The 21,377-nt window shown below is 29.5% G+C and overlaps 1 protein-coding gene across 4 annotated transcripts in view; it reads left to right on the top strand.

Moving 5' to 3' along the window:
• The window catches only part of LOC142334226 (atrial natriuretic peptide-converting enzyme-like), a 145,791-nt gene that overhangs the window by 81,688 nt on the left and 42,726 nt on the right, over positions 1 to 21,377 (top strand). For all 4 annotated transcript variants that reach the window (XM_075382080.1, XM_075382077.1, XM_075382078.1 and 1 more), the window contains 7 exons: positions 516 to 605; positions 4,092 to 4,201; positions 4,698 to 4,830; positions 9,879 to 10,031; positions 14,241 to 14,360; positions 16,587 to 16,682; positions 21,043 to 21,187. In XM_075382080.1, coding sequence (XP_075238195.1) covers positions 516 to 605; positions 4,092 to 4,201; positions 4,698 to 4,830; positions 9,879 to 10,031; positions 14,241 to 14,360; positions 16,587 to 16,682; positions 21,043 to 21,187 — 847 coding nt within the window. The remainder of the gene's footprint in view (positions 1 to 515; positions 606 to 4,091; positions 4,202 to 4,697; positions 4,831 to 9,878; positions 10,032 to 14,240; positions 14,361 to 16,586; positions 16,683 to 21,042; positions 21,188 to 21,377) is intronic.

Below are 21,377 nucleotides of genomic sequence, written 5' to 3'. Positions count from 1 at the left end.
ACATTCGTGACTTTTTTAAATCTAAGTGAAATATGTTTTACAGTACGTGTACATACATTATATGAAATGTAAAATAAACTTTGTTGTATGTACAGTATTTGCATACTGTATTTGTAGTTTAATTATTAACCTAATTTTTCTTATAATTACCGCCCGATAGACCGGAATTTTCGGTAGTCCGGCACCGAACCGGTCCCGAACGTGCCGGATTATCGGACTTCTACTGTATAATAAATTCAAGAGTAATCAACTTTCAAAGGATAATAAAATTTACTTCTTTTGGTTTTTGGATTCATACCTTACCACCTTAAAATAATTTTTTTTTCACATTTTTTTGTAGAAAGATGAATGAATTTCAGTGAATTATAAATGATTAAGTTTCTAAAAATACTGTATTTTTTAATCTTTTATTTATTGTTTACTAGTATAAATATATGATATAAATGGTAACAAAATCATTGTGTATATATTGATTTTGAATGTTTTTTCAAAAATATTCTGGTATTTGCTTTTAGCATATCCATCTACTGTAAGATATGTTAATAAGACTGTAACAACAACTAGAGTTGCAGTAGTACCACCTGAAGATGTAAATCCAGCACCTGGTAAATATTGTTTCTTATTATTTTTTATATTTATATTAATATTAATGCTCCATTCCTAAGAATCAGTTTAGCAATATCCATTAATAAGAGTAAAACTTTGATTAAATTTTTTTTCAGATAAATATTTTTATTTAGAATGGAGTTTTGTAACTAACAAAATGACATAATCTGAATTAAAAATAAAAATAAAATAAGTTTATGAACAATATGTATTTTACAATATGTATTTTACAATATGTATTTACAATATGTATTTATTTTTTTTATATGTTTAAACTGTATTTTATTGGTAAATAAGTTTTTTTTTGTAACATTACTTATATAATAAGTAATTTTATCAAAACATTTGCTGAAATTCTATAATTTGTGCTACTAATAATTTAAACAGAAATATTAATAAAAATAATAAAGATTGATAAATTAAAAAAAAATAATAATATAATTAAAATATTTTGAATTCTTGTCACATTTATCTGATTAAACTCAAATCAGAAAAACTGCCTAACAGTACGAAACAGAACAAATTTTTAGCAACACTATCAAAAACTTCACAAACTTACTGCAAAGTAAGTTCTAAAACTTATTAGAAAAATATTTTGAAGAATACCTTCTAATATATATGACATGTTTGCCTGTTAAATTACCATTAACTAACAATTTTAATGCTTGTCTGAGCATTTATATAAATATATAGTCCTGGGATCAATTCCCAGCTGGGGGCTGGAAGATTTGTAATGTACAAACCCCAGTATAGTTGCTAATGACTAGTAGTTGTTGCAACTTCTAAGTAACAAAAAATTGATAAATAAAAGATTGAATTTACAATTTTTTTAGAGTAACTGACAGAGTAATTTACTTTGCAAAAAATAATCTGTTATGTATATTATTATCTAATTATAATAATACATATGAGTGTGAGCTGTGAAGTTTCCAGATTGACACATAGATGACGCCAGCATATCTAATTTCTTACTGGCATTCTGTAGTACTATCCTTCAGTAACTTGATCTTTCAAACTTATTGCAAACTTTGAACAAAAAAAGAATCTTGTTTCACCTTGACAATGCACCAGCACATTCGTCAATCATCGCAATGGCCATAATCAATAAACTGAAGTTCTAATTGCTTTCCCAACCACCCTTTCACCAGATTTAGGACCCAGTGACTACCACCTATTTCCTAACCTCAAAAAATGGCTTGGTGACCAACAATTTGTGAGCAACAAGGAAGCCATTGATGCTGTAAATGGGTATTTTGAGGAGCTTGAAGAATCACATTATAAAGTTAGTGTAACTGCATTAGAGCATCATTATAAAAAGTGTATCAGTCTTTGCAGAGATTATAATAAAAATAAAAGCAAAAAATAAAAAAAAACAGTTGTTTTCTTTGTCAGGCCAGAAACTTTTCAGCCAACCCTCTTAACATCATGTTTACCTAATCTGATCAAATCCTGCTTGTAAGAAGATTCCTACTTTATTTAAACTATGTATGTGTTTCTTACCTTGTAATATTTTTCTAGTGAATGTATTTCTTCAGTAAAAGAATATAGTAAAAAAAAATTCTATACATAATTTGGTACACACAAAAGAGACTCTACAAGTAACAAGTAGTTGTACATCCTTTAAAACTTTTTGTAATAAAAAAGGGTTTGAGATCAAGTTTTTGCTTGATCTCAAAACTGCATGTTCAGAGAATTGCCAGGTTTTTCTTGTTAGAAACGATTTTATTGTGGTTCTAATAATACATCCGCTGTTGTGTGTAGAAGGGAAATAGATTCATTCATTTGAATGAATCATCTCTCTAATAATCATCATGTTGTTGTCTGTGTGGATATTCTGAACTTGCATCTATATGTTGCAAGTTCATACTTTCAGTATAGAGACCCTGCTGATCATCATCTTGAGATCTGGGATAAAATCATATGATGCTCTGGTCCCAGTCCAATCATAATTGGGGCTGATGTGAACGCAAAGTCACTACTATGGCGTAGCAGCTTCACCAATGATCACCTGAATTAATAGAGAGAGGGCTTTTTAGCACAATACAGTCTACAGGTATTCAGTGTACCTGGTGAGTTACCTACCTACGTAGATAATCTAGATGGGTGTCGGTTGTTTGGTGGAATGAACATTGATGTTACTGTTGGTGGGTTTATTACTGCCAATGTCTGTAACTGGAAGGTGGTGGATAATTGCTCAAGTGATCATAGATTGATTATTTATGAGATTGTTGGTGGTTCGAATGAGTGCTACCGATGTAACGTTTCAGTTCAGTGGAGTTGTTTCCTGTACAGGTAAGCGGACTGGAAGAAATTTATTGACTTTCTTTCAGCCAGACTTCGAATTTTGGATCTGGTCTAGAGTCTTTGGAATTGAAGGACTTGACACAGAATCCGTCAGCGACCTTCATCGACACCGCTGACAACTTGATTCCTCACAGTAAAGGTTGAGAAATGCTTGTTTCATGGTGGTCCAGGGAATTGTCAGCCTTGAAACAGGCTGTCTGTCACTTAATGAGAGCATCTCAATGTGAGGATGATACTGAGTGACAGGCAGTCTTTGTTGCAGAATATTGGGACCACAGATCTCACTACTTTCACAAGGTCGTATGGTGAAGAGGGATTCCTGATGTACCTTTGTGCATGAGCAGGGGAATAAGGATATTCCTGTGGAGTCATATATAAGGTCTTGGGACACAAACGAAGGAAGGATGTTCTTCTGCCTGCTCTCTCGAGCAGATGTGATTTCACATCTGTGATTTCAGATACATCTGGAATTTTGCACAAACTACTAGATGATTTACTGCCTGATGACAACAAAGCTGGGGAGACCACATACCATCTGTGGGTGCAATGTGAGGTTGCTCATTTTCTTGGGGGAACATTTTCTTTGGAGATTACTGAGGCCGAAGTGCGTCAAGCCATCTGAAGTTTAGGTAGGGATAAGGCAGTGGACTTCGATGGAATAATGGCGGAGCTCCTTGTTCGCTCAGTAGGGGTAAGCATGGGTTGCAAAGAAACAATAATAATTACACAAGTTAAATTCAGATAAATCAGCAAACAAATGACAAGTGAAATATCACAGACAAAGGAACTTCATAATAGCCTTTAAAAGATTTCCTTGAGATGTGTTTTAATTCAACATTCTGGACTTATCTAGCTTCTTCAAACCGCAGTGCCAAACATATGATAACAGCTTTTTGTTTCTCCAAGAATTAAAATTTCACTCTTACCTAATCTAAACTTTTTATAGAATGCAAAATATAACAACTTAAATTTAGATGCAATCTGCTCAATCAAGCTTATTGTTAATCTATTTATTTTACAACATTAAAGTTGTATGTTTCAATAATAAGATTTTTTACCAATTTCCGAGAAACATTCATCCTCATTAAAAATAAAATAATTAGTTTTTTATTAATTACATATATTTTGCATGCTATTCACTAACTTTGCTGTATATTCATAATTGTAGTGAATTTTTTCAGGAATTTGCCTTCCTGTGATTGTAACATTTTGTCAGCAACATCGTGTACCGTACAATTTCACCATGTTTCCAAACTACATTGGTCATTTCACGCAAAGAGATGCACAGCAGGTCTGTTATCTATTTTAAAAATAATTTTATATAAGGCAGATATTAGATCCACTTCCACACTGACTATTAATAGACTATTTTTATTATTACTGTTACATTGTTAATTATTATATTGTTATAAAACTTAAGTTTTTCTTTTGGGATACAATATTTTTAAACAAAATTATAAAAATAACACAAAAGCCCACAATTTGCCACATTTTATCTTTTTTTTTTTTAAATTGTAAGCAAAATTATTATTTCTTCTTATTACAATTTCTTTTACATATTTGTACAAGGAATGATGATGATATATATTCTTTTAAAACAGATGTGTAAACCAAAGGTAGAGCATTTATTTCTTAAGGTGTTAGAGAAAAATGTTTTCCTCAGGAATAGTATTAATTTAGATTAAAAGGAAAGTTTATTAAGTACTAAAATCCCATAGCGAAGCATGGGTAATGTGTTAATAATGTATAATAAATTGCTTCATGAAGTATTGATTTTGTTTTTCCAGGAACTAGAAGTCTATGATGCAGTTGTTGATGTTAGATGTTATGAGCTGGCAGCTCTTTTTCTATGCTCAGTTTTTGTTCCCAAGTGTGGACCCTCTGGTCAACTTGTTCGACCGTGTCGTAGTCTCTGTCTTGGTATTTATCATTACTTTTATCTATTTTAAAAATAATTTAAACCTTGTGCCATTATAAATTTCATGTCTCATTAATCCATTAAAATTAATGTTATTTTACAATTTGAAAATCTAATAAATATTGATTAAATTAATTATTGATTGTTTGCAGTTTTAAAAAGGGTTTACTGTGAAGATTAAATGAGAGAAAGTAGTATTTTTAATGTTAAGTGAAATTCATAACTTTCTCTTATATTCATTTTTCTGCACTTTATATTAAAAACAGATTAAACTTTACAGTTTTTTTCTTGATAATTTATAAGAAGCACACTTCTGTTACTTCTTAATCTTCTGAACTGTACTGTTTCCTTGTCTATCCTGTTAATATTACAAATAATAACACATGTTGTTCATAGGTGACAATGTGGATATTTGTTTCGAAAAACTTAGAAAAATTTCCCAGTGTATATGTTTTTAAAGTGCTTTCAAAAGTAGAAGTCATGTCTTGTCTGTGACAGACACAATATAACTGGAAAAAACATACTGTATCTTCTAACACAAGGCAAGCCATACATATGTATAAATTAAATTTCTACTTACCAACAATTTAAAAAGTATATATCCTAGTACTTTTGGAACTGTTACTCTATCTTCAGGGATTTTCTAAAAAGTGTTAATTTAAATTCAAATTAATAATCGTTTTTAAAATTAAACTGTTATGTTCACAATAATCAGTCGTCAAGAATAAAATTAATTCATACGTCAATAAGACAGTAACGTTATGTTTGTAAGATCTTTGTGACTATTATCTGTTGCAACTGTTATCTATCTAATTTGCAAACATCTTACAAACATGTCATTACTGTCTTATTGACATACGAATTAATTTTGTTCCTGATGACCGACTATTATGAACATAACAGTTTAATTTAAAAATGATGATTGATTTGAATTTAAATTAACATCTTTTAGAAAATCCCTAAAGATGGAATAACAGCTACGAAAGTACTAGGATTTACAAATTTTAAATTATTGGTAAGTGGAAATTTAATTTATACAATTTTATTAATAAAATGGTGCCAAATGCTTAGTAAATTAAATCTAAATCATACACAGTATAACAGACATTTTTCTTCTGCCTCAGAACTGGTTCAATGAAAACATGTTTAAGAGCAAAATTATGCAGAGCTTTCATAACATATCAGGTGTTGTCATACATTTGAAAAATGTGAGGTGGCTGATAGTATAGATGGCAAAACAAAATAAAATTATTTTAGTTCAAATATGGTAAATATTCGTAAATAATAATATTGTATATATGCATATATCTGTTTTATTTGAATGTATTTATGATTTAGATATTTTTAGGTGTGTATTATTTGTGATATTTTGAGACAAATAATTCAGTTTATTAAACTGAACAGAGGATAGCAATGAGACTCCAATACTGAGAGGACTTACAATATATTTACATAGCTATATAATGTGGTAGCTCCAAAACCTTCCCAATATAGGAATGAAATGGATAAGCCTATAAGTTGGTAGATGCATATGAGTATCAATAAGAGTGTGGTATTGGTAATACTTTTGAACACAGCATATAACATTTTTTCTACTATGCACTTAAAATATATTTGTCTATGTGGAAGAGCTAGGTAAACAGTGAAACTTTAAAAATGCAAGAAACATCACTAATAAAATTTGGTTATCAGACAAGTCTTGAAAAAATGTTTTAATTTTATTATGACCTACATTTTTTATTTGTAAATTTTAGATAAGCTTTTAGTCACTTCAATAGGAGAATTCTGTCACTAGTACTGGTAAGACATGGTATCTCTGGAAAATTGACTTATATGGCTAAAATTAAGTAAGTAAACTTTAAAGCAAGCATTATACTAGCAACAAAACAAAACTGATTAGTTAATACTGCATCTGAAATCAAAGAAGGAGACTGTCGACCACCATATTTATTATAGTTTTAGGTAAAACCAACCAAGATTGAGTGAAAATGGTAATTAATATATAAATGTTGTTAAATATGTATACAGTTGACTGATGTGCTTCTCATTTCAAGAAATATACCATACAATACTGCTCTATTTATAATGTTGGCTCCAGAAGTGATAAAAATAAAGCTTGAAATAAATACAGAGAGAATTAACAATTTGAGAATGATGGTGGCAGAAAGCAGAATGGTAACAAGTGTGATTTTTAGGAGGAGCAGAACGTGAGTGACCCAGGAGTTTTGAACATCTAGTTGTCTTTGTTAAGAGAAAAAAATAAGATACAGGAAGAAATAAACTATGAAATAGTGGTTGGAAATCAAAGTTATGGATGGGCTTACCCATTTAGTGCAAAATTCATATAATTTCTATCTGGATATGAGCAGATAATGAACAAAAGGAAGGATGTCAAAGGAATGATGAAGAGTGCAATTGAAGTAATTAGGAATAGCAAGAGTCCCAAAAGATGTAGAGGTGAGTTTTGAAGGTTTTGTGTATCCAAAACTGGTAACAGGAAACAAATAATCAAGAAGAGTAGAGGTGGATTACAAAGAAAACCAAGATCCATCCAGAACTGAGAACTGAAGAGAACAAATATCAGAGAGAAAATCAATACTGCATGAAATTGTGGTGAAAGAGAGCTGGAGAACAAAATCAGAGATAAATAGTGTGATATAATTTATGATTGGCTCCGAAGTCACATCAGCAGTAGGAAAACATTTATTATCCTTTAATTACATACTTAGAAATTATCGTCCAGTAAAAATTAAACTAATTTTTTTTAACAAATAAAAATAACAATTTTTAAAAACTGAAAAAACAATTTTTCAATAAAAAGAAATTTAATTAATAAATTTTTTAAAACAAGAAAAATAAGGTTGGAGAAGTGAGTGCTCTCATGGTTGAATAAGAGCATTCATGCATTTCATTGGCTCATGTCCTTTCAGAACATGAAAGCTACAGACAGGCTTACCCCATTACTCCAGACTCATATAATCCATATGTAAAATCAATGTTTCTTTCAGTTTACTGTGGAAAAGTGGATATTTCTCTGGGTCTACACAAAAATTAAATGTGATTTTCCTCTTATGTTACTAGTGCTGTGTTATTTCTCATTTAGACATTGTTATTCTGCATCTCACTCTTATTAATAATCAAGTTGAAGAGCAAGTATTTTTTTCAAAATTAAAGTAATACAAATACATATATATTAAAACATTAACAGAAGGCACAATTTTTAGCACCCCAATAAAAAAAATTAAGAAAAAAGATAAAGTTCGGGTTTTTTTTTTTGAGAACATGAATTCTATTTCCTGAAAAGAACCATTCTAGGAAATACATATGTGTAATTAATCTCATTTGTTTAACAGTAACCAATAATTGTTTGGTGTGATGGTTTAGCGGCTTCCAAATTGGAAGTATTGAGTCCAATATAGGAAAAACTTCTAGCATTGTTGCACTCATCATCTCAACTTCTTCATTAAAAATACATTGATAAAGAAACTTCTGATGTCTTAGTATTAAAAAGGAATTCATACAACTGCTGAGTGTATGAGTGTAGCTCTGATTTAACTTTAAACTCGTTCATTTTCTGAGGCACTCACAGTTAAGAACGGTGTTGTCAAATCTTTACTAGGTGCAGGGTTCGTGCTTCCGCGGTTTCGGTCAGTTAGTTTGAGGGAATCATGTTAGGTTGGATGTGATGATTTCTGTCTGAAGCCTAGTGAAATTTGACTAGTATTTTACTGATGCAAATGTCTGCCAAGTCATTTACATCGGTGGCATCCCGACCGAGGCCTGGCTGATGACTGTGAGATGTAATCAGTTAGAGGGAGGCTGTCTAAAGACAGCCTCTGGTAAAGCCTCTCAGGACTTGGAATGGAGGGGGTGGTGTGGCGACCGGGGTTGGGATGTACATCTCCCTGTATAACAAGAAAGCTTATTAGAATCTAATGTAGAAATATTATCATTAAGTGAGTTTTTTACTAATAATAATTAATTTTTAATGATGATAGGTTTTTAATAATAATAATTTTTTACTTATAATAATTTTTTTTACTTTTTATTACTTTATTACTATTATTATCTATTATTATCACTTATTATTTATTATTACTTTTTATTTTTTACTTAATAATAATTTTTTATTTAATAAGCAACCCCATGACCCAATATGATATGTAAATGAGGTGTAGCTTGTGCAGATTCAGGCCGACCATTCATGAGACATGTGATTAATTGAACCCCAAACCACCAAAGTACACCAGTATCCACTGTCTAGTATAAAAATCTAGTATAAATAAAAATCTAGTATAAAAATCCAAATCCGTATATAAAGAGCAACTAACTTTTACTAGGATTTGAACCTCAGAACCTTCGACTTCAAAAATCAGCTGTTAAGAACTGATTTTGCAATGATTATATCACTAGACCAGCTTGTTGGGCAAGTAAATTAATGCAATATTTTTTTCTGGAAAAATAAAAAAAAAGTAGCCAAAAAATTGGAAGTCTGACATGCAATATGGTGCAGAGCCAACTGGAACTTTTTAAAATTGAATCCCTATTGTTCAGTCAAGGGAACTGTGGCAATAAAATGAGAAGACCCAATTTTATCATTTTTTCATCAACAGTGAATTACATTCTTCACTACATTACTACACAGCAATTCAATTTTACTAGGACTCAAATTCAGATATAATTTTATCCAAGACATCAACTTAGACAAGAAATTTTAAGAATTCAGAGTGTACAGTTGACATAAAACATTGAAGTCCAGAATGTATAACTAAATACTAAAAATGTGATGGAAGTTTTCAGTTGTAATCCTTGATGTGAGTACACCAACAAACACTTATGTGACAAGTTTCTTGTAAAGGATTTTTTTTTTTAATTAACCTTCTAAACTGTGTTAGTGAATTCTTTTTTATTTTCATTTTTAGGCATGTCCTTTCAGGAGTTTAGATTACAAAACAGAACTTTTTTTAAATTTAAAAAATTTAGGTTCTGATGAGCCAGAACCAGGATTTCATTTTATATTAATTTTTTGAATTTTGTTACTCTTTTACAGAAACTAGGAGAAGGTGTGGATTTTTCTTAGATGTATTTGGTTTGTCACTGCCAGATTATCTCATATGTGAATTATTTCCTGAATCCTCTGATCCAGATAAATGTGTTGGCCACAATGAGGTCAATGAAGCTGAAATTAGAGCTCAGAAACCAGGTATAGAATGTTTCTGTAAATATTTTTTTAAGAAGATTCAGTATTACTTTTTATAAAATTTTATTCACTTTTTATATAGATAGAACTCTTAATTAATATTCTTTTAAATCCACAAAAATTTCCACAGTAAAAACATAATAAAATATTAAACTCAATAAAATAAAGTATAACTTAAAATGTTATTTAATAAAATAAGTCTTGGATCTATAAAAAATTGCTAAGAAAAAAATCAGAGAATTGATGATAGGGCAAACAAAAAAATTACAAAGCCCATAATTTGTTCCATTTACTTTCTTTGTTAGAAATTATTTTTGTATTATTGTTATTGAGAGTAAAAAGAAAAAGAGTGCAGTGCTTTGACATTTAGCAGTGATTAAACAGAAAATAGGTAGGTTACAACTTCATGAGTATTTTTGGCTTGAAAAAACAAAAATTGAAAATAAAAGAAGTATTTGCCATAATCTCATATTTAGTTCATGAGCTGAAAAAAATAGTTGTTGGACACCAATGAAAAATTATTAATAAAAGATTGTTTAAAAATTACATTTTTCGTAACTAAAAGTTGTGCAATTCTCTGCTGGCTTTTTTCCTCATAAGGCTTGCACAATTTCATGCAAAGATTTTGTAACTTTGGGTTTGTATGTTGTTTTGAATAAAGCTAAATCTCTTCAACATTAGAGTTACATGAAATCTTTAGATCTAAATAAAGATCTAAAGATCTAAATAAAGCTTGTTCCTTTTAAATATTTTCCCTTACTATAACCAAATACTGATTCATGTAACTTTCTATTTCAGCTAGTAATTCATAAAATAAACATATTTTTCAAGTATCTAAATACATTTTAGCAAATATAACACTTTGTTTTATTTACTTATTATGTGGTGAAACTAAATCATAATGTATGTATATTACCTATGGGGAGACACAGTTAAGATTTCAATTCATCAGCCCTTGTGAAGATACCACTAAGAGCATTTGATCTTAAATGCATTCACTAACAGCATTTAAATGTAAACCTGTATATCTACATATAAAAGCAAGCAGATATTTCATTGGCTGTATTTTAGACATGTTCCTGTAAGCACTTCAACAATTCGTCAATCCTGTTTAGCCATGTCAAATTATAACATACCGTTCCTAAAACTACAATAAAAGTAGATTAGAATTACCGGCAAGTAGATTACCAAATATTATTTGGCAAACTATTAAAGTTAACATTTTTAATAACAGTGCACACTAAGATACATTGCAATGATAGAAGAACAATATTACAATCAAAGTAGTAATTGTATAACATTAATTTATATATTTTCTATTCATCCATACAACCTCTAATTTAGAGAATAGGATAGGCCAAGCCATTTAACAAATATTGATAGGATTATATTGCTGATAGGATTTAATAGTAAATCTCTGAATAATAAACAGACAAAACAATATGATCATAAAAAAAATTAATTTAACAGTTATTTATTCATTTTTCAACTGATTAATATTCTTACTTAACCTAATACAACTCTTTTTTTGTAACTTAATTACATCATTCAGTGTGTTAATTTCCTTTAGTGGTGCAGGGAAATCAGTGCACAACCTATGTAGGTCAGCTCCTTTTCTTTAACAATCAGTCTATGCAGTTCAGTGTAATCTGAATAATGTCACCGAATCTGATAATCATATGATTTCTCTTGCACTAATTTTAGCCTTTTTCACCATTGATTCAATACAAACTCAGTAATGCTGAAAGGTCATTCTGAATGGAAATTTCCTATATGACTCTTTCCATTTTAAGTTGTAACATAATATCCTCTTTTGCATTAGTAATAGTAGCTTACTGTTAGTGCTGTAGCCTCCCCAAAAAATTATAGAATATGACACATGACTATAAAAGAGAGCAAAATAGGTAGTAGGTTCTTTGGGCACATTTTCTTAATAAAATATGTGCGTTTTTGATGGCCTGATGTCCAGTTCATCAAGATAATCATTCCATAAAAGTTTGTTGTAAATTTTCTCTCCAAGATATTTAGTACAACCATGTTATTGTGGGTAGTACTTTACTAACAATAGATATAACAGAAAAGTGTATCCAGTTTTATTTCTTTTATTGCAATTTACAATAACACTTTTGTAAACATTTAAAAATAATTTATGTTCATTAAAATAATTGGTAAGTTAATTTAATTTAATAAAGGTATTTAATGAAGGTATACGGAAGGCTTTGCCATTTGTATACCTATGGTTTGGCGTGAACCAAAGAATCATGTAACCGATTGTTACTTTTGTTTAGCAATCTGAGCCACCTGTAAATCTATGTTTCGAAACCAGCAATGAAGAATCAGGCAGTACTGAAGAAGACAACAATGATTTGGATTTTTAATTATCTTCCAATAAGCCACATCTTATATCAAAAGGTGAATTAAATGACTTGGTTAGGGATTTAAATTTATCAAAAAATCAAGCTGAACTGTTCAAGACTGCAAAGTTGGAATTTACTTCAAAAAAATATAAAAATTTCAGGCTTTTGAAGCCGACAAAAAGAAATTTCTCAGTACTTTATTGATGAACATAATTTGGTTTATTTTACAAATATTGATGAGCTTATGTTGCACTTAGGACATTTTCATAAACCTGGGGACTGGCACCTTTTCATAGATTCGTCCAAGTATAGTTTAAAAGTGGTTCTACTACACAATGGTAACAAATAACCTTCGATACCAATCACTTATGGTATTAATTTTAAAGAGACACACAATGTGATGAAAGAAGTTTTTGAAAAAATAAGTTATAAAAAACATAGCTGGAACATATGTGGTGGTCTGAAAGTTATAGCTATTTTATTAGGCGTGCAGTTTGGCTATACTAAGTATATGTGTTTTCTTTGTGAATGGGACAGCCGAGCTAGGAATAGACATTATGTTACCAAAGAGTGGAAGAAACAAGACAACTTAACTCCAAATGGGAAAAATATTATTCATGAGCCCTCAGTTGAGCCCAAAAAATATTTTTACTCTCTCTCCATATTAAGCTAAGACTAATGAAAAATTTTGTAACAGCAATGAAGAAGGATAGTCCTGGATTTTTGTACATCAGGCAGGAAATTCCGATTGTAAGTGAAGGAAAAATTAAAGAAGGAATATTTGTTGGTCCTCAAATAAGAGAGGTCAAAGATGATGTATTTAACTCAATGTTACATAATGTAGAAAGTGCAGCTTGGGCTTCATTTAAAGATGTTTGTAAAAACTTTTTCGGCAAACAAAAATCCAACAATTACCACAATACTGTTAATCAACTTTTTACTTCATACAGAGCTATGGGATGTAATATGTCTTTGAAAATACATTTCCTCCACTCACATCTGGATTTTTTCCTGAACAACCTTGAAGACGTAAGTGACGATTACAGTGAACGTTTTCACCAAGACTAACTATCTTTTTTCCACAAAGCCACTATAAAGGGAAATGGAATACTAACATGGTAGCTGATTACTGTTGGACATTAATTCAGGATGTGCCTGAGACTATATATAAAAGAAAAGCATCAGTAAAATCATTCTAACACAGGTATGGCCGTGCAAAATTATAATTTTTACAGATCTTAACTGTATTTTCCCTTAATTTTTTTTTAAGCATAATTTATTTAAAACTAAGGGTGATAGAAAAATCGTACTTACAGATCTGTAATGTATGCAAAAAAGCAATTCAAGAAATGTTATCACACTTAGAGAAACATTAAAAAAAACTTTTTTTTCTATCAGTGTAATTATAGTCAATTCCTACAGCAGAGCTGCTGGAATTTATGTGAATATCCTTAACACCTGTGTCTGATATGCTGCCCAATCCAAGCCTACACATTTTCTTTTACCATATGAGAACAAAATTCATGACAATATTCTTTTTAATCCACTGGTACTGTATTAAATAAACATAATTTTGATCTCTCTCCTCCCTATGATTACATCTTTACTTAATACCATTCTGTAACTGAGAATGCTACTTTTAGAGATATGATAGGTAGAATAAAGCAGCCAGTAAAAAAAGAGCAAATTACATTCTTATGATGTAGACAAACTTATGATGAGATTTATGTGGTTTAAATATTTTGAATCTGGCTGTGCAGAATGAAGAATAGTACTGTTTTTTTAATGTTATTTAAATTTATAATAGCTTTCTTTAATTTACATCTTCTGATGATTTTCTTTCCTATATTTTTAGTGTGCCTGACTGGATTCCAGTGCGATGTTCGCCGGTGTATACCAGCTGACTGGAGATGTGATGGCCATGTTGACTGTGAGGACCAATCAGATGAGCTCAGTTGCAGTCAGTGTGCTGAAGGTAATAAATAATAATTATCTGACACTATTTTAAAAATAGCATAAGTTAATTAAACAAAATTATTATCATTTTTATTGGTAAATTTTAAATGATAGATTATAATTTTCCATTTACTCATGTATGTATACACACTGTTTTTAATTAACCAATGTTTTTCCTTTTCAACACTTTTCTGAACTACTTTCCTGTTCAAGTATTTTGCTGAAACCATCTTCTCTTTCAAATACATTTCACCAAGTTTTAATTAAAAAAATATTGGTTACATGATATGCATAAGCAAATAACGTTACACAATTTTTTAACTTTTCACTAAGTCTTCTTACATGGCCAAGTAAAAATTCCCATTACAGAGCCTCCTTCCATTTACAAAAATTGAATATTCCAATATTTGTCACATTTTTACAAAAGGAAGGATTCTTCATAGAACAAATAAAAAACTTGATGATGAAAATGTGATCTAGGACTCCTTACCCCTACAGAAGACAAGTAAAGCTGTCATTTAATCTTGTCTGATTCATAATCCACCTACATTGCTACATAAAACAATATCTAAATAAAATTCATTCATTTAAAAAGTTCAAACAAAAACACCAACAAATAAAATTACTCAAATATGACAAGAATAACATAAGAGTTATTAATATTGAAATATTAAATGATAAGGTTTTAAATTAAGTTAAAAAGAAATATTACAGAATGCACACAGAAAAAAGAAATTCTCAAAATTTTTAACTAATTGTTTAAATTAACAAATCTAAACACACTATATTAAATATTCACCAGTGTGTCCTAGAATAAATCCATCCTGAAGCGTCACCCAAGTGCTTCCAAAAACACATAAACCGAAGATTTGTACATGCTGTTTGTAAATTATCAGTCCTTCTCTCTAAGAATTTTCCCAACCTACCCAAGATTATCAAAAAATATATAAAACCTAAATAATAACATTTATATGAAAATCAAAATGGATATCATTAACAACACAAAACAAAATTAACCTTCTCCATACATTTAAGTAATATACTATATAATTTCAACTTAATAGTTCATTAGTCATAAAAAAAATTATGACTAAATATTTATAATATTATTTTTTTCATTAATCATAAATTAACATAATAAAAAATAATAAATATTTTCATTAGTCTGTTGTAAAACAGCAAAATTATGTGTAAAAACCAAAAATTTGTCACCATGTTAAGGTATCGTAAGAATCAAGTTTATAACAGTGTTATAATGCCAGCAAATCAAATCATAATGAATAATTTAATTACCAAATGCATAGAATGTATGAATATTTTATTAAAAAAAACTGACTGTTTTTAATTCAGTTTTTACTATAATTCGGCAAAATAAAAGTTGCAAATTCAGAAGCTCTCTCTTTTTTCTGTTTAGCCTCTGATAAGGTATTACTTCAGAGGATGAACAAGGATGATATGTATGAATGTAAACGAAGTGTAGTCTTGTACAGTCTAAGGTCGACCATTCCTGGGCTATGTGGTTAATTGAAACTCAACCAATACAGAACACCAGTATACACGATCTAGTATTCAAATCTGTATAAAAGTAACTGCCTTTACTAGGACTTGAACCTTAGAACTCTCAACTTCAAAATCAGTTGATTTGCGATGACAAGTTCGCCACTAGACCAACCCGGCAGGTTGCTAGTTCAGAAGCTAAGCAGCAGTTGTGTAATTCAAGTTATCTTATTATCATTTTAAAAATATAGTAATGAAGCTCATTTTATCAGATGAAATTGGCTGAATAAACAGTTCTTTATTGTTACTAATGAAAACTGGTAGTTTCTTATCACTATTGTACCATTCTGTGAGTCACCATTGTACTTGCATTACTCTGAGTTGATATATTTTTGGTAAGTGTTTAGCACTGGTGAACTTCCATGTAGCAAATGTAATCAACTGACTACTATGAAAGTTCAAAATATCAATATGGCATTAAAAGGATTTAAAATTACATTTTCATCCTAACACATATTGCTTGAGAATTTGAGCAAAATTCGTTTTAAGCAAATTTTGAATTTGAGCAAATTTTGTTTTATTAGTAGAGTCTAATAAAACAAGTCATAATTGGTTCTGAGTAAAACTGTACTAGATGTGTAAGAGAATTCAGGATTGCCAGCATGATTTCTCAACCGCTCCATGATATTAGATCAATAATTTAATTTTCTTAAATTCAATTAAAAAAGAAACCATGATTTTTTTTCAGGAATGATTCACTGTGGTGCAAATACTTGCATGGCTCAATCACATATGTGTGATGGAGTTGTTGACTGTCCATGGGGCCAGGATGAAAGGAACTGTAGTAAGTTTTATAGTGTTTTTACCATCATTTACTGTAATAAGTTAGTTTCAGTAAAGGCTGATTTACATTACAGTTGGTAATGTCAGTGCCGACTTAAATAAAAAAATAGTTGATCTTGATAAATTGCACATTTAAATCATACCACTGTAAAATTAAATATGTTTGTTACAATAAAAAGTTAATATTAAATGTATATTCATCTTTAAATATTAAATGTATTTACAGTTCTTTTTTTTTTTTTTTATCAATTCCCTGTAACTCTTCAACATATGTGGTTTGGTTTCTTCAAGCAACTCTTCAATTTGGATGTGATTTCTATCGAATGATTTATATTTTCTTTGAGCATATTTCTTGATATTAATGAAATCAAATTAATTATAATTAAAGTTAAATAATATTTGTAGTAATGTCTACAGCTGTTTCCAGTCAAGAAAATTCTGCTATTAGAAATCAAATTATTCTCTTCATCCTCTTATTTTTTTATAGTATTTTTATTCTATGATATTTAATAGTTTTTTCTGCAAGTTTTAAAAAAAATATCTGATTGTTTTACTGTGTAGAATATCTTTAATGTATGATTAACAGAAAATAACAGTTTCTGAAAATTTACCTTCAGAATGTGAAATTGGGGATATTGAACCAGAAAATTTGTGAATTTTAGCTATGTACATCACCTATCAGCTATATAGTTGTACATCAGCTCTGTATCTGGATGAGTGAGCCAACTTGATTCATTAAGGTAAACTCACCAGAAGGAATTAAATGAGAAATAATTTTGTTTACAGTAATTTCTTATTAGGAGTAGAAAAAAATTTGCTATTACAAATTTAATCTCTGTATACAATTACAAGTTAATTGAATGTATTAAAAATTAACTCTCATTAGGATTACAATACTCATTTAAATTTACTATTCTATATTGTAATGAATATTTCTCTATGAGTTGAAATGGAATTAAAATTTGTAATTTGAAAATTTGTTTCTATACTTGAAGTACCTAATAAATAAATTGAACAAATAAGTCAATTTAATGTTTAATTTTGGTAGTGGTTAATGATTTAAACTTAATTTACAATTTAAATTGTGTTCAAAATCATAATGAAACTGATTTTTCATAAAATATCAGATTATTCAGTTCTGTCCTATTTAAGAATGATATGCTAAATCTATATCAGAAGAAAAAGACTTTACAGGATTAGAAAAGTCTGCATTTCCAATAAAAAAAAAATTTTTAATTGGAAAAAAAGCCAGCAAACGATTTTTATTTTACTTTTTTTAGACAGTAAATTAGTACATAAAAGCCTTTTGTTTCTTAACTACCTTTGTTTGAATGAAGAAAAAACACTGCAATGAGCTTCTCAGTTATATGTGCCATAGTTAATCAATATAGTAACATTCCCATTAATGATAATAGATTAAATGTTAAATGATAATAGATTAATGATAATATTTCTGCTGTCCAGTGCTAAATTTTGGAAGTAGGTGTTATATTTCCATGATGACCGAATTGATTTTGCTTTGCAACAAGATCAAAACATACTGTTTGAAACTGAAGCACCTAATTAATCACTATGCTTGCCATTATTATTAATTATTTACTATTTATTAATATGTACACTCTCATCTTAAATAATATTTCCACTTGAGCCGTTTCAAAAATAAGGATGAGTTTTCAGGATATAAAAATACGCTTTTTATTAATTAAAAATGTTTTTAAAAAATATTTTTAATAAAAAAAAATAATTTTTATTAAATTTAAATTTTGGCATTTTCATGGATTTATACTTAAGAATGTGCAAAAAATTTTGGAATAAAAAGTCATTTATTCTTAAAAAAAAAAATAATAGAGATCACTCCCATCAAACCAAAATACAGAATTTTTTCTGTCTAAAGCATCTTAGACTTCTAATCTTGTAGTTTATTTAAAATTAAATTACAAGATTTATTCTTATTGAAATCATTTTCTCTGTCTACATCCTTGGTTAATATAAAGCAATAATAATTATCTGTACCTATAAAGCAACTTCTCCTGATGACTGACTGATTCATCAATGCCCAGCAAAAATGACAAGATAAATTAATGCAAATTTGTATACATGTTCTTCTTACAGTGTAAATACACACTAAAAAATAATTTTTTGAAATTCCAAGTTTAAAGGGTTGAAGTGGAGTAACAATGAAATTTAATTTAACTTTTTTAATTTCTCTGTAATAAATGAAGATACCAGCTTGCATTTTGGTGCATGTAGTCTTCATGTTAATATCTAAAAACTAATTTCTAATTTTTTTTGAAATTCTGAGTTTAAAGGGTTAAAATTGATTTAGAAATTTTTTTTGAAGACCAGTTATTTTTTTTAAATTTCTCCATAACAAATGAAGATATTAAATTGATTTTTGGTGAGTGTAATTTTCATGTAAATATCTAAAAACCAATTTCCTGATTTTTCTAAATTCAACCTTGAAAGGGGTGAAAAAAGAAAATTTTAATAATGTTCACAAATTTTCTCCATTTTTAATTATTCACTAGATTTCAGCTTGCAAATACTCTTCAAATCAGTATCTAAAAAAAATCATTTTTAGGACTTTTGAATTTTGATTTTTTAAGGGGTGTAACACTGTTGGTTGAACAGTGACTCAACCAGCATAGCCATTGCCACTGTTACTGTATCTGTGATGCAGCTGGCTGCACCTGCCTTCGATTACTTGACTAAAAAACATAAAAGTAATTAGAAAATTTAAAAAAAAAAAATGAAAAATGAATTTCAGTCATCTCCTAGTGGTGTTTGTCAGGCAATGCTAAGAACCAAGCAAAATACATTTTTACCTGTAACAAGTACGGGTAAACAGCTATAACTAATATTTTTAAGATTGAGTCCAACTGTTGTGAAACCCACATACAGAAATTAAAATATACTGATAGCTTTTATAAATTGAGAAGAATGTTTATTTATCATTATTATCCTCACAAGTATGAGTTTAATGAACACAGGGAGCACTGCCCCCTGGCTAAACAGGAAGGATGAGTGAAGCAAGTCCTGATCAGTTAAACATCCCCCAACCATGACAGGAAATGCAAGTAATCATATAGTGGAGGTAAAACCTGCACTATATGCTAATATGATAGCTAGGTATGCTAGTAGACCTATTTATTTTTTTCACATTCATTTAATGATATGTACACTGATATATATTAATTAATGTCTTGAGACTGTAATTTATATCAGTATTAATTTAATTTATTATCTTTCTAGATTTGTATATTTTTCATATTACTGTTTTTTTTCTGTGCATTAATATGGACTACCCCATTTTCATGATTCATTGAGTTTCTACTTATAGTGCTACTCTGATAATCTTGTGATCTGGAATTACAAGGATAACAAAGAAACTTGGAAATGGAGGTAAGCAGGCATGAAGTTGTGGTGGTCTTTCACGAAGAGGGATTTGAGCAATATAAGAAGCCTCAGAATGGACCAGAATTCATGGAAAAAAGAAATAGACACTGACAGGAAAGGAGACTTAGGTGGCTGAGGAGTTGAGTAAACAGTACCTTGAGAGGTCGACTAAGGTATATACATAAGCACATTAAGGAGCTGGTGATACAAGCGATGCTTCAGTAGTGTCGGTAAAGAGTTTGTTGATAATTGTGAGCAGTGAAAAGATGGATGCAGGCTTTCCATCAGGTAAAGTCTATAGACTCACATGCTATTACAGTATCTCTACCCTTATGTTATCATAGTGTCAACTATGATAGCTAAGGGAGGCGATAAAGAAGAGTATTAAATTTACAATAAACGTGAAGCAATGAAAGAAATGTGTTGTTTTTCATAATGCAGTTCTATTTCACAATTCAGTGAATTAAAAACATTTTTCCTGAAGTTATGATGTAAAAATTTTCTCTTCTACTCATGAACTGTACTCGTTATTTGTAATTAACTTCTATCCTATATTACATTTTTAAGAAACTTATGATAACTAGTATTAGTGCAGAACTCTTACACTGATTACTCTAATCAATAACACTAATTAATACTAATATCAAATTGTATTAATTCAATTAATAGTGATAAGAAATTCAAATCTAACAGGCAATAAATATCAACAAAACAAAATGCAGAACAAAGACATACTGTAAAGGCTAGATAAAACCAATCTTAGGCATGTGCTTGTGACTCATTCCACGTGCACATGGCAACTGTGTGCATCCTTAAAAATATATCATTGTGTATTTTTATAGCTGATGTGAATCTAAAAAATTCTCATGATTAAACTTGCCTGCAGTTAATAGTTGATCTTCTGTGAATTGTAGTAACAATATAAATATTTGTATGATTCTCACATTCTTTTTCATTTCTTACAGTAAGGCTGAGTGAAAAGATGGGAGATGAAGGAAAAGGAAAGGTGGAGGTGTTTCAGCCAGAACTACAGAGCTGGCGTCCTGCATGTGTGCAGAATTTGGATCAAAAGACATCACCCAAGGCCATATGTTCCTTACTTGGATACAAGTAAGAATAAAAGTGTTTATAAATTCATAATATTAGAAGTGATAAAACTTATGTAAGAATGTAAAAAGTGTACATGAAGTGTTTTTAATTTTTTTATACAATAAAAAATTTAAGAACTAAACTATAGCTTTAAAAAAATAAAAGGATGTAAAATGAAAACAGCCACGGCCAAAATTATAACTAAGAAAAT

The sequence above is a fragment of the Lycorma delicatula genome, chromosome 1 (genome assembly GCF_047948215.1).
Source record: "Lycorma delicatula isolate Av1 chromosome 1, ASM4794821v1, whole genome shotgun sequence".
NCBI classification, from domain to species: Eukaryota; Metazoa; Arthropoda; class Insecta; order Hemiptera; family Fulgoridae; genus Lycorma; species Lycorma delicatula.
This window is presented reverse-complemented; position numbering and strand designations above follow the sequence as displayed.